Raw genomic sequence first — 14,878 nt, forward strand, 5'->3', positions numbered from 1 at the left:
GAAAGTCTCTACAAACTATTAAGTTCACACAGCCTAAGCAATAAAACAGATACAACACTGCACATTTTAGCAAAAGTGGAACAAAGAGATGAAGCAGGAAATGAAAGGCTTAACTGGAATCACCATTTGCCTCTTCATTCCCTGCCTGTGTTTCAACTGCCAGTTCACAACATCTCTCCTGTTGATCATCACTCAGAGATTAATATGCCTGAAGACTTTGATTACTTCCACATATATCCAAGCTCATTGTATTTAGTTTAAAACCCAAACATTGCAGTAAACATAAGCTTTTTGCAAATCAAAGATAGCAAGCAATATTTAAGTTACCCTTAGTATATTCTGAGCATGTATTGTTTCTGCTTCAGCCCACTCTAACATCCTGGAAATGCCTTCCCTGTAAGTAAATTATTTATAACTATGATGCCCTCTGACAACAGGAGCACCAAAGTTACTGCCAGCAGCAGTTCTGGAACTGCTCTTTATGAAAATCAGAGCTCTCCCATGTCATGTAACGGGGAAAAAGAAAAAGGAAGAATATCCCAGATGGGGAAGATCAAATGCAGAGAATGGCATACAGGAAAGACTACAGCACAAGTAAGGTTTAGAACATCCCTAATACAATAGATAATGTTCAGGCACTCAGACTGTGTGTATCCTCATAAATAAACACATATCTTAAGAATGACAGCATAGCTGCCCATAAGATGTTATTTCTTAACATATACTCACATAAACTTCATTGTGATCAAAGCGCTTCTTCAGGTTATTGATGAAGGAATCTTCATTAAGTGGCTCTAAAAGAACCATATCTCCCACCCCAATCATGTCGTCTAAAAGTGATGTCTTGACCTCCATTTTGGCCATTTTGTCCTGGGAAAAACAAAAGAAACAAGAATAAAACAAACAGCAAAGCTTAGCTCAAGGTTATTCTAATTACTCACATGTATTATCTAGTAACACTACTTCAAGAATAAAAATTGAAAGAACACTACATTAAAATTATATTTCCAAGGAACATTCTCAAAGTCATTGGATCTACCCAGGTAGTCCACATGATACCAAAATTTAACTCCTGATCGTCAACAATGCCTTCTGGTCCACTTTACATTAAACATGACACTCCTAGAAACAGGAATGAAGAGTCTAGTGGGCATCAAAACCAGAGTATTTGGTTGACTTCAACACAATGTTCAAGTGTAAGCCTGTGTTTTATCAAAAGCTTCATCAGGATCTCCAAACTAGGGTTTAAATTTGTCAATATCCTAATCTGAATTTCTTTTTCACCGTTACTTGCATTTCTCCAACTCCATGAATATTGAAACGGAAAGCAACTCAGTGAACCCACTCAGAGACAAAAAACACACTATTTCATCTTAGTTCATAAACCCTGGGCTCTTAAGTGCCTATATTCCAGTATAATGCTGGTATTGGCTACATGAAGCTACCAAATTACTTCATTTACTTGTAATTTTGTTGCTCTAGAGAACAGTTTCACAGGGCAACAACAATCCAGCTACACAAGCGGAAACACTGCATGAATATAACCGAAGTGGCAAAAGCCAGAAGCTGGGCTTGAACAGGGGACCAGGATCAAACAAAACAAAGTAAGCAAGTCTGATAAAGGAAGTCATTTAGACAAAGAAGTCAAGGTCAGGCCAAAACTTGGCACTTATTTGATCCTCCCTGCCTTCTATCCCTCCAGTCCAAACGCTGGAGATTACTGAGCTTCTCAAGAACTCTGGGCACACAGTTACTGCTTTCAGCTTCCACGAGGAGACTGAAAAATGGACGGATTCACAGCTGCGGCCGCAAACAGGGAACCAGAGGTGAGAGAGAACAGCTTTGCTGACCACACAAACCAAGGACCAGCTACTGCACAGCTACAGCCACACAAAACAGCAGCTCAACTTCACCAGCCAGCTGTCACCTCCCAGCTACAGAATGCTATCAGGCTGTCCTTGGTCCCTCTACCACTGCTGCACATTTTAATTCTAAATATTTTTTCTTGTTTCTCAAAATGCCATTGAGCAGCTATTACCTTATATAATCAGTGCTACCTTGCCATAGTACCTCTCCACGAGATCACTAATTTAAAATAAGCAAAGTCTTTTATCTCCTCTTTCTCCCTGCAACCACTACTTCACTAAAAGTTAATTGATGTTTTTCATCAGTGAGTGAAATTTGAGGGATTTTAGATCAAGACTTAAGTCTTGCTTGATGTTTTTCCAAATTCAACGAAGAGAAGCGCAGCTCCACAGGCAGCTAAGCATACAAAGCGATACAAAAAGATCACCAAAACCTGAACCAAGCCTGGGAATTACTAGAAATTCACATGGAAATGCAAAAACAGCACTGAACTATGGTAACCAACCAAAGCTGAGTCAACTCTGCTAAACAAACAAAAAAGCATTTATTTTAAACAGAAATGCTGGACAAATATTTTTGCAGAGAAAGATACTTTGAAGAATAAAAGTTCACCTCTCTGAATCACCAAAAAATTTTTTAAACATTCATAGAATCTTTTCAGAGGTATCACCTCAACTTCTGCATCCCATTAAGACAAATTCCTTAAACTACCAATCTTGTTTCAGTGACCTAATTACTTCCCATACATCAACTAATGCTCACATAACTTTTGAAGGCTGAAAAAATAAAGCCCTTCTCAAGTATGGAACTTATTAAATAATGGGTTTGTGGCCAAATATATAAAAAAAGCCAACACAAAATCCTAATAAGGGCAATTTAAACCTAAAATTTAAGTTCTAAGTACAATACCTCATTTACCATTGTGAAATTACATACCACCTACCACACTTCATGCATCACTGCTTGGGAATTTCAAGAGCAAGAGCAGCCAAACCCATGAAAAACATCCATGTATTCCCAAATTCAGTGCCATGTTTTGCAGAAGAGGTGCAGGAAGACACTATATCTACTATTATAAGATGGATCCAAAAGTTGTATACAGATATTGACTTATCAATACATTGAAAAAGTTCCATTTTATGGTCAAAGGTTAGTTTTCAGCTTGGTTTTTTCTACAATAATTTACAGCAGTCTATGGTTAAAATATTTTTCATCAACTTGCAAACTAGAAAATCCTAGAAACTCAAATTATGAAAAAATTGAACAGGCTGAGACAACTTATTTAACGTTGATTGCTCAAAGCCATTTTCAATAGCCTTTGCAAAAATTCATTAAAGATTACCTCCTACACTTACGATTCAAGAGTATTCTGCCATGGCAGCATTGTTAGCCTTTGCTTTGGTGGAATCCAAGCATAATCCCTGCTCTGGTTTAACTAACAAAGGAAAATCCAGCCTGTGAGATAATTTGATTTTCTATCTGAGGTAAAAAGTGGGGGGAAAAAGCACTGCTAACAGAAACCAACAATGTTTAAACATATATTAATCAACTAAGTAGGACTTAATAACTGAAATTAATCTATTAGAAGAAAGTAGTAGATCAATATATAGCACTTTCAAAATACCAAATGCTATTTTTAGAAGTAGCTTTATAAAAAATGTCAAAAATCAGCACACTACACAAAAAAAAAAAAAATCAAACCCTTGCAACATTACATGGCTGAACTTCAGAAAAAGCTCAGAAACTCAATCCAAATCCATGTCCAAGTATTTGCCATACACTCAGATATGCCTTGCAGCTGTTAATATTTCCCATCAGCACTGCTGACAGCGTGCTCACCACAGTTTGGAGAGCAGTGGCAAACACAAAAGCAAGTGACTTCTACTTTTGGATGTACTGACACACCTTTAAAAAGATGAATGCTACTCAAGAACCATTTTCAAGAGCCAGATCTATGAGAGGGATGGGACCAGAACTTGCTCCCAGTGCCTGAGATCAGGCACTGATCTCAGAAAATCAGATTCTTCCTTCAACATTCTCTGGTCTCACCCATACCCACCACCTACCACTTGAGGCTTCTCCAGAATTTACCCTTCTTGTCCCTAAAAGAAAGATCAGCAGCCTTTCAAAATATTTCCTTTCTCTGTAGGCAGTTGTCAAATCTATTCTTCCTTCCTTCGGTCTTATATCTAAGCCTTAAAATTCAATGAAGTGAGAACATTTGCAACATGTTTCCATTCTCAGAAAAATATTTTAAAAGTCACTTCAATAATCCTTCACAGTTTGATCTGTTCTATGTTGGCCAACATGTTTGGGAGAAGTGCTGGGCAGGCTGTGCCTTTAAAATGCTTTTATCCATACACTCCCACACCACACAGCCTTTTAAAACACAGACTGTTGTATCCGCTGCTTGCAGTGCCTGGGATTGGGATAAAATTTAGATTTCCAGTTGAATCTAAAACCTTCTTGCCCCTCTTGGCCACATGGATGGCAAATTAAAAATCACAGCATCCCACAGCCACAGCAACCCTATCATTGACCATTCTGGAAAAAGAGCTAATGACAACTATAAATAGAAGAGAATGCAGAGACTAGGCAAACCCCCCCCAAGCCTTGTACAATTAAATGCACACATTCTCCACGGGGGAAATGAAGTAATGCCCTGTTATTGGCATAAAGCACCTAATGGAATTGTCCCGGGTTTTCCACATCACCGTCCAAGAGCAGAACAGCATCAATTGTCAGCAGCTTCCTACAGCTGTGCAGTCCTTAGCTCACACTTAAGAGTTTGGTGCACTGGAACTATCACTGGCTGCAGAGGCGGCTTATGGTTTTTTCTCTTTCCAGGCATTGTAGCAAGAGGACAATTTCCCTACCATCAAAACCGACACAGGTGTACTTACATATGATTCAAGCTCTGATTATTTAAAAACAAAACAAAACAAAAACCAAACAAAAAACCCCACCAACATCACAAGCCTTTGGTTTCACAACAACCAGCTTGCTGTAGAGGATAACCCTCTTTTTCTAAGTCTTAACAGGGACAATGTGCAACATCAGTAATTCAATAGCACAGTTCAAAGTGATTTCATGTTCCAGGTCTGATCCTGAGCCCTCGTCAGGCTGTAATTATGCTTGCCCACCCCTTCCCAGTTTTCTCAGTCCAGGAGCAATCAGCCCACACAGAAGTGGGGACATTGACAGGCCACTGCTACAAAAAGCAGCAATGTCATTACTTGAACAAAACAAAACCAAAAGGGGCTGCAACCATCATCTTGATCTGCTGCTCATGACAAGCCTAAGTACCAATTTAGCAGAGGCAGGATTTAAATTTATCCCGTTCTGCTGGCCAGCAAACCTGGTGTCTCACCAGCCTCCAGCTGATCCCCCAAGATGCAAGCTCATTGGAAACACCCTGGGCTGGTTCACCAGGCAAACCGAGGCAGACTCTGCAGCTGAACTGTTACAATGCCCTTTTCACTCAGAGCTACATTTCCCGACACCAGCATGTGTGAAAAATCGCTGATATCATCCAGAGGAAAGCCCTGCTTTCCCTCCAGACCTCTCCCATCTGCTCCGCCAGGAACACCTGCACCCTCCTTCCCAGCTGTGACTGCTCTCAATTGTTGCTCTGACACATCCACGTCCTGTGGAAAAGAGCATGCAGAAAACAGCTCCATGTTGCAGCCCACTGTTTTTCCTGCAAGAAAATGGACTTGAGGAACTCGACGGAGGAATTTCAGGAAGGAATGTTAATGGATATCACAACATCAGTAAAAGCACTCAAAGAACTAAAAGGCTTCCTCTGACTCTCCATCTTTCCTTCTGGTTTCACCAGTGTCTGAACGGTTTCTGAATTCCTTCCTTTCTCACCGTCCTACTGCACAAATCAGCGTTTTCCAAAGTGGAAAAATTTATAATTCGGAGCTTTTGAATTAGCTAAAGTTTCTCACATCTTACCTGCCAAGCAAGAGCTGTTATTTGAAGCCTTGTGCAACCCCTCTTAAATTTCCGTGGGCACCGAACATTACACACGTGTACTGGATTCTTTGAGCACTTAACAACAAACAGCTCAGGTGAATTACAAAAGTAAAATGCGGGCATTACGGAGTGTATTTGTACTGGGACAGAAGGAATGTTTGCATTCAGCATCAGCTAAACGAGAACAGCCCTTCAGCAACATCAGATTAGGGCAGTTTCGCACCAGTGATTGCAATTTAGATGACATAAGATCTGACCAGAGAATTCCACAGGAGAAACGAATGCTCCACTGGCCTCTGCTACCAAACACCAGGCATTTATCTAAAGATTGGGTAATTTGCAAGAAAGAATCAGGCCACTTAAGGTACTGTTGAACAAACAGCTGCAACCACTGAGGCAATATCATCTCTTAATTTAACAATGGAGACTTAACTGCAGTTTAGAAAAACTGATAGTGTGATAATTAGACTGCATTAGGACAGGTACAAAATGTTTGCTGGGACATCATCTCCTCCTGATGTAAACAGTGGATGAAAATCCCTTCACTACCCGGACACAGGTTCTTCATAAATGCAGAAGTGAGAGGTTTGCTTGTTGCTGAAGTTCTTTGGGGCTCCTTGCATGGGTATTGGGGGTTTTTGTTTTGCTGTGGGGGTGGGGTGTTTTCACTTTTATTTTTACATCAGCTTGATTACAACCCACACTTAGCAGAAATCTCCCCTAAAGTGAGAGAGATGCCTCGCTCATGTTGGTCACATTATGATGAGACTATGAACAGCTCTGGTATCACCAAAAAGGTGCACAGTACCTCACCACAAAACAAAAATCACATGAGCCAGGTATGCAGAATACACAGCTTTGCCCTCCTTCTTTTCCTTAAAAAAAACCAAAACCAACTAATTCGGCAGCCTGAGGGGGCTGTGTTTGCATTTTTGCATTTCTCTAAGGCTACTTTCTGGGGTTTTTTTTCCCAGTGGTTTGAACAACATTAGCATGGATATTACCTGCTCTACGAGACCATGGGGTATATCTATTCTGTTAATCCTACTTTACAGTCCCAGCAGTACATGTCGTCAAATTACTTCTGATAATTATTTTGTAACCACAACACAATAACTGCCACCAGTAATTGCACGCTGGGGCTGACCTATTTCCTAAGTCAACTTTCTGCCTTGCTTTAACTCATCTGGGTCAGTCATACAGTCACATCAGGTTTTCGGAAAAAACATTTGGGTCTTTCAACGTTGCTAAGGCATTCTTCTTCAGCAGCTGTGAAAATACAGTCAAATCTGTCTGCTACTCCATTTTCACCCTTAAAATGTTCCTTTACATTTTGGATTATATTGACAGACTTCAATGATTATAGGTGGGAAGTGGCATTTTATGTATATAAATGGTTATTCTGGAGTTCTTTTCTTTTTTTCTTTAATTAGTTTAATGGGGATAACACCTTGGGTGTTATCAATGCATCTAGAAATAGGTCTTCACTACCAAGGCTATTTACAGTCCAAAATTCTGGTTATATTCCCACTGAGTTCAGCAGAAACAGGATCCATGGTGGTTTCTTATATTTAGGCTTTTCTTAGTCATTGCCTAGCCATAGAGTTTTATAATCATTCCAGGTCCACATCTACAGAAAGGGATAAAGTATTCAGTAACAAAGGAGGTCAATTTTTGGCACATACACCTTGCTACGGTTTCCTTGAGGTTTTTTTCAAAATAAGGAAAAAAATGTGACTGCAAAGCCGAAAGTTGTCAAACATCCTATCTTCTCCAAAGACTAGAGTTCAGACTGACAGTGTTTGGACAACACAACTTTGAAAAAGTTGTCAGTAAGGGATATGGACACATAGAAAACAACCTCATTCTTTCAGAAAAGAAACCAAAAAATCTCTTACTACTGGATACCCAAACTCCACTAAGCAGTGGGTGCCCTTTTAAACTGATTATCTTCATCTTTCAACCTGCCGCCTAACGTTTTCTGCCAATTTTGGGGGATCCTGCCCAATCCAAAGGTTACATTTGCAGAACAGGGGCACAAAAAACAAGGTAGCGTTTATTTATATTAGGGGATCTCCTTTGTTTGCTGTATGTCACACACCAGCAGCTTGCCACCTCACTAGAGCTTGGGTTCAAAAGAGCTCTCAGTAGCAGATGCCCACAAAACACTTTTATAATCAATCAGCCCTCACAAAGTCAGATCACTTCTTTCACTTGAGGTTTCAGTCCCCCGGGAACAATCCAGCAATCAGCTGTAATCGAGATCTTTGCCTAAAATAGGATTTTTATTTTCTATTCCACAAAAGCACATGGGCAGAAAGAAAGCCTTGCTTTCCTGCAGGCAGCACGGGAACCACACATCCCTGACACAGGCAAAAGAACTGCTCAAGGTGGAGCAAACACAAATTTACATCATTGGTAAGGTAGGTACTAAGAGATGTCCTAATCCTACAGGGTTAAAATACCAGAGTACAGGCTAATCTTCTGCTCAAATGCTTTGTTGCCTGTTAAGCAGTCAGTGATAAGCCCTGAAGATATGCAGAAAACAAAATAACAGGCCAGGTAACACCACAGCTGCCAACAGCAGAAGGAAAAGCAGCCACAGAAAGTCATCACAACAGTCACTGAACCAGGCTTAAAACCGGTCACCGGTGAACACACACCTAATCAGGAGCTTCAGGAAATCCAGATCCCAGAAGAGGCATTGGTGCCAGTATCTACCCAGCATCAGTGAGCCACAATAACTGAGCATACACCCTACCCCCTAGAGCAGTTGGCACTCACAGGTTTCACAGTTTCCATGCTCCCATATTGTCTTCCAAGCAGTAAAAGTCTGAGTAAAGCAAAAATTTCCCTGTTCTTTTCCATTTAAAACAGGAGGAAAAGAAGTTGCCCAAATACCACCCCGAAGATCTTATTCTAGCCCATTGCAATTTCCCCTCCTGAAAAACTCACTGCCAGGGTCCTTGAGATATTTGTAAATAGTTTGGAATGTTTTTAGCCTAGTATTTTAGCCTAGTATTTTATGAAAATACGACAAATCATGCCAGCTGTACATCTCTTGGTCTACGCATCTACTCTCTCAGACATGTCTAATGTTGAATTTGATTCAAAAGGACCGAGTAAAGGACAACAGAACGGCTGATTTTGCACACAAAAGCAGGCAGGAGAGGAGATCTGAGTACAAGCATTCCATCAGAGACATGGGTTGCAAGGAGAACAAACCCCTTATTAAGTACCACAGAGCAGAAAAATTGCTCTGCAAAATTCCCTAGCTGCAGAAAAAGCTTCAAGTGGAAATTATTACTTCTTTGCAAGTCAATCCATCACAAGAGAAAAACCTGCAGGAAGTCAGACCCGACTAGTCCCATTTCTCCCAGGAGTAGCTGCCAAGGTAAAACAGTAGTGCAAGGTTTCACCCCACCACTTGCCATCACTGTCTACGCTGCACATCAATTTCTGTCCAGCAAGACAATGCTATTTTTTAACACAGGCAGGGAATAAAAGAATTTGGATGCAAGTGTTCTGGGAAGAGGAAGCATTATTTGCCCAAATTTAAGTTTTAAAAAAAAAAAAAAAATCTAAGAGAAGGTAAGGCTTAAATAAATTACATGTACTAAGACAGGTTAGCTCATCTCAAGCAGTTGACCTATATCCACTATTTTGTCATTTTCATCCTCAACGGTAATTTTCAGATAGACACCTGGAATTAGAGGATAAAAGTCATCAATTTCTAGATCCAGCCATCTCCAGCTCTTCCTATGTATTGTGTCAAGAGATATTTCAGATAATGGGAGCAGTTCATGAAGTTTCATTTCAACACACGGTAATCACTCTTGTCCAGATGTCCATGAAGTTAAAAGCCAGCAGACAGTGTTTTTATTAACAACTAACACGATAAACAGAGATTTTCCAAATAAAATATAACACTTCACAGATTTAGAGAGGGACACCTTCTTCAAACATCAATAGAAAGCAACTCCCTTCCACAGACAGAAAACAGCCTGACCCGTGGCAGGCAAACTCAGCACACACTCACAGCTACTAAGTTTCCCCTCGCTGTGTTTCAGTGAGAATTATCATCTGGCAGTTTTTAGGAAGCAAAAAGTTCTATTCACACGAGATACAGGCAAGCTCCCTGTGTTCCAGAAACATTACAAGGCACAAGGAGCTCCAGCTCTGCCCTTGCTTGCCAAAAGATTTCCCAGGGTTTCTCCTGGAGTGAACTTTGTTCCAACAGACCCTGCACTCTTTGATCACTGAAGGTAATCTCCAGAGCCCTTTTAACTCGGGCAGCCTGACAGCCTGTGAGCTGAACAATGGCAATTGAAGCGGTATCTGTTCCGTGTGCTCCAAGCCACTGCATCCTACAGCCACGACTACTGCACTGCACTGCTCCAGAGTGCCATTTTTCAGCCTTCTCCAGGAGAAACAGTTCTTATGGTGTGCCTCATTCACAGACTAAATTTATTCCTGATCAACTAATATCCACTTCTTGCTTTTGCAAACGCTGCTGGGGTTCGGCTATAATTTTAAATTTAAATGTGTTTTCTCCCTCACAGGGAAGTAGTGACAGAGGTTCATTTCAATAGAAATGAAGTTCATTCCAAGTAATGCATAGCCAGTACTGCCTATTTCCCTCTCAGTGGCTTTTCCATCCCCCCTGACCATCCCAATCACCCTTTTCTGCTCCATCTCCTATTTGAGCCTATCTTGGCTGAGCTGGGTTTAAACTAGGCTGTACAGAGGATTCTTGGTATATCATGGCAGCAATATTTCCTCACCACTACCAGGAATATTCCTTCATAGAGGGAGGGATTCATTTTCACCCCTTCCACAACTCTTTTTCCTTCTCTCAAGGTTCACAGGGAATTAGCACTTCCCTAGCTTTCTCTGCACAACAAATTTCAAGTGCTCCATCAGTCACAGACCTACTCACACACGTAAAAGGTAGGAAGGGTCTGCAGACACCACAGCAACCACATTTATCTTATAGGCTTAACCATTCCCAAAAATAATCTGCCTTTCAACCTCTGCCACCTTTCTGCTGCCTTGTCTCCAAGCCTCTCTTGATGAAAAGGTAGAGCAGCTGTCATTTTTGCTGGAAGTTAGACATCCCAGGTATCCCTTCTTTCACATCAGGTAAGCATGAGCTCTGCTAGGAGGAGCTTTCTTCGCAGCCCTCAAACAAGAAGATCTAAGGACTCTAAGGATACCCCTGATCTATAAGGATACCTTTAACTGTGCTTCAAATTGTTGTAACACAAAGGCATTATAACTTAGTGTTACTTCCTTTGCTTGTGCTTTCCCAAGATACAGAATTCAACTCCCCATCACCCAGCAGTTTCCTCATTTCTGTGGTGCAGGTTTCTCGGAGGTTGCTGGCAAGGATATTTAAGCATAGTGTCAGGACACTGCATATGCTCCATTGTGCATAAAAACTGGTGATTACCTTAAGGCCCAGGATTTCAAAGATCTTCAAACACCAGTACACTCTTATAGACAAAAGGAGAACAGACTCCATAAAGAAAATGCATATAAAAGAGTAGAAACTTTTCAGGATGTGACAAAACATCAGGATGCCACAGCTTGCTACCGGTTTTTCTTTCCATTGTAGCAAAGCCTACAGTTTAATTATTCTTATCTGTAATTTTATATTTGTACTCTTATTGTAATTCAAAGTACCCCCAGTAGCACTTTGGTGTGTACAAACTATGAAAATTATAGAATATTACACAAAAAGAAGCATAAAGCAAACAGCAAGAGAGCTCACATACAGAGCATATTTGTGGGCCCAGGAAACTTGTACCACTGCTGACCAGGCTGTGGTCACACGCTTTTAAAAACTGGTTTCTGCTTACAGTAGAGAAAAATGAGTCTTTCCTTGCTGCCGCCATCTAGAAAATAAAGAAATCTACAAGAAGCACTTCTGATAGTACAACACCCACCAATCCTTCTGTTACTCAGTACCTATTCCTCTTTTTCTCCTTGATATTGGCTCCTACTTTTCTCCTGCTGTCTTTTGCTCTCATGGTGGTCCTTCACAACAATATAAAGATTTCTGCCAATATAAGACCCTTGGAAGGGCTTCTGCCTCTCCAAGACAGGGAGAATAAGGAAAAGTTTACCAATACACCCACACTGAAGAAGCAATTTCAAGGAAGGACTTCACAAAGCCAGAAACAAGGCAACTACCACTCCCCACCCCTGCAAAGGAAAGAAAATCTTAGTGACAGTAGACATTTCTTGCCTTACTCCTTGGGACTCTGGATATTTGGATTCCTCATCCTGAGCCTTCAGCTTGTTTGCTGAAGTGTTAAATCTGGTCACTCAAGCTGGAGACCACCTCTCAATTACTTTCCTCCCAAAAGCTGAGGCATTAGAAAAAAGATGTTGTTCTGGCCTCTGGGGTTCATTACTCCTGCTTTACTGTCTGCATAGAAGAATTCCCCAATCAGTTTGCATCTGGAAAGGGGAATTGATAATTCTTTTTCACCTCTGAAATTGTATTTTTAAGGACTAGTCTTTCTCACTGAAACTCTCTCATCACCACGGTAACTTTGCTATCAGACTTAAAATATATATCAAGAAATTGATACAAGTTTCCTTGGTGATATCAAATGGGAAATTTCCCAGTAAAATGGAGCTGAGAGAGGCAAAAAGATTAACTTTCTGTATAGTTTTCTTTAAAAGCTATGCCACTATCAGGAAACAAAAAAACCAAACTAAACAAAAACCAGAGAGATCCTGGTCTCCACACTGTTTAGAACCAAAATCTGGAGTAATATACACCAAAAGACTAAAGCTTTCCCAAACCACAAGCAAGCTGGGACACAACTGCAAAGGATTAATGTTTTGAGACTAATGCTCAAACACACCAGAAAAGATCCACAAGAAGACCCTTGTTATAGTTCCAGTATCCTCTTTAACAGCTACTTCACAGCATATGACAAAGAGTTGCAGAGATTTCCACTAGCCCATCAGCACAAAATTAAAATGTTTAACTTTTGGTAGGGTTGTGGATTTTGGGATTTTTTTTCCATTCTGGGAACTGCAAAGCAGAAGAAAATTAATGTTATTCTTTACTGTTTCATTATGACAAAGCATGCCTTGATGTTAGCTTATACACCAGAAATCAAGCTCTGGTTTCCTTCTTTTTTGGAGGTTATGAATGGAGAGGTTACATAAGGGTGTAACAAGAGCTGCTACTTCCTTTCCCAGTTTAAGAAAAAAAGCTGTAGATCAAGTTACAGACTCCAGGGCTGGTCATTGCTACTTCAATCTTCCTAAAATTTTTGCCAGTAGTCCCACAACAAACAGAAGAGGCTACTTAGAAGACTCAGAATTTATCAGACGAACTACATAGCTATAAGGGAGGGAAAAACCCTTTATTTTTGTCTTTCATCAAACTCAGGAAATTCCCCAAGCTTGATGCATACAGTCACTCAGTCACCACTTTCCATTTCAGTTTGCTGTTCATTAGCACAGTAAAAAAAAATGAATGAAATATTGGGTAAGATTTAAAGGACAGTCTGATACACAAGCTGTGCTAAATAAGCTCAGCAGTCTGAAAGGGCACTAAACCTTGGTGGGCATGTCAGCATTTGTCCCAGCTCTGACCACACAAGGCACATGAAAGGAGGGAACAGTGTCCAGCTTGGCCTACACAGAACTGAGCTTTTCTCCAAACCATCCCACTGGCACTTTCTTCACCTTCCTCTCCAATTCCCAAGCCGCTGCTACTACTGCCGCCGAAGGAAGATGAGATCAGACTCCAACATGAGGAATTTCTGTTCCCACAGAGCTCAGGGAAACCAGATGATCTCAGAGAATCATGTGAAGCAAAGTCCCTGACACTTCCATGAGGCAGAGTATCTCCAGCATGTTGCCAGCAGTTTCTTAAGAGTGCACAGTGGGAAAAATTAATGACTTTGCTTATGTTTCCAATTGCTCTCTCCCACTTCCTCTCCTCATTTGCCAGACTTTAATTTTCCCTTCCCCCAGAAGCTCCAGTAGGCTTGCAATGTACATTTGCCCTTCTAAAGGCAATTACATCAAGTCTTGCACAATGCCTGAATGGGCTAACACAACAGAGCTAAACTGCCGGCATCACTTCCACACAGAGTTCCTCCCCACAGGTGTGATTTAACAAGGTCTCTTAGCAAAAACAAAAAACCCAAAAAACCAAAAACAAACAAACAAACAAAAAAAAAATCAAAAAAAGTAAAAAGGCAAGCTTCTGTGATTTAAGATGCTTTCATGAGCCCTTTCACCTTTACTTTGCTGAGCACTCAATCTGTCCGTGGTGCTCAAAAGGAGCCAGAAGCCTTTTAGATATCCAACACCACATAGGTGTTTCAGAACCATCCTAAGGATACGGAGGAACTTGTAGCAACCTAACACACCAGTAACTGCTACAAGCCAACATAAGCAGCGAGCACTTTATGTTACTTTGGGAAGAATGGGAACGCTCCAAGCCTTACACCTTCACACAAAATTAAGCCAGAGGCAATGCATTGCTTTAAGCACTAAATTGAAGACATTCTTAAACTTAAGCCTGGGACAACTGGAAATAAAAGCACATGATGAGAAGAATGTCTTTACCTTTCATATGTTTAAAAGCAGCCAAGGACTGAACTTTAACAGATGGATTGGACTATTTCTGCTCTCTAACACTGCACACTTTTGGGAAAAGCCTTGTTTTTGACACGGGGCTTGACAAAGTGATGATTCATGCAGGGAAGGATAGGCAGCTTGTTGCCAGCCTTAATTCACAATTAACAATAGGACAGACGGATATGGAAGGTTCATGATTCCACACAAAAATCGCGAAGTCAGGGGTTTTACCTGACCTTTATGCCAGTGGTCATTTCCAATCTGGATATATTTAAAATAGTCTCTCTGAAATAAATTTTAAGAGTAGCTAGCTTTTATTTCGTTACAGTTACGTTTGTCCCTTAGAATAGTGGTCCCGACTAAATACATAGCAACTGATTTAATGACATGGTTTGAAATTTCAAAGCTTTCAATT

At 40.7% G+C, this 14,878-nt stretch overlaps 1 protein-coding gene across 7 annotated transcripts in view; it reads right to left on the minus strand.

Annotated features, from left to right (window-relative positions):
• MYO1B (myosin IB) overlaps positions 1-14,878 on the minus strand; it is a 109,972-nt gene that overhangs the window by 92,258 nt on the left and 2,836 nt on the right. For 5 of the 7 annotated variants that reach the window (XM_068196336.1, XM_068196334.1, XM_068196340.1 and 2 more), the window contains one exon: positions 730-870. In XM_068196336.1, the coding sequence (XP_068052437.1) occupies positions 730-864 (135 nt within the window). In that variant the 5' untranslated portion in view covers positions 865-870. Of the gene's footprint in view, positions 1-729; positions 871-3,932; positions 3,954-13,590; positions 13,601-14,878 lie in introns of those variants that run through there. The other 2 variants (XM_068196335.1, XM_068196337.1) reach the window with 2 other exon arrangements.

Source organism: Anomalospiza imberbis, chromosome 7, assembly GCF_031753505.1.
Source record: "Anomalospiza imberbis isolate Cuckoo-Finch-1a 21T00152 chromosome 7, ASM3175350v1, whole genome shotgun sequence".
NCBI classification, from domain to species: Eukaryota; Metazoa; Chordata; class Aves; order Passeriformes; family Viduidae; genus Anomalospiza; species Anomalospiza imberbis.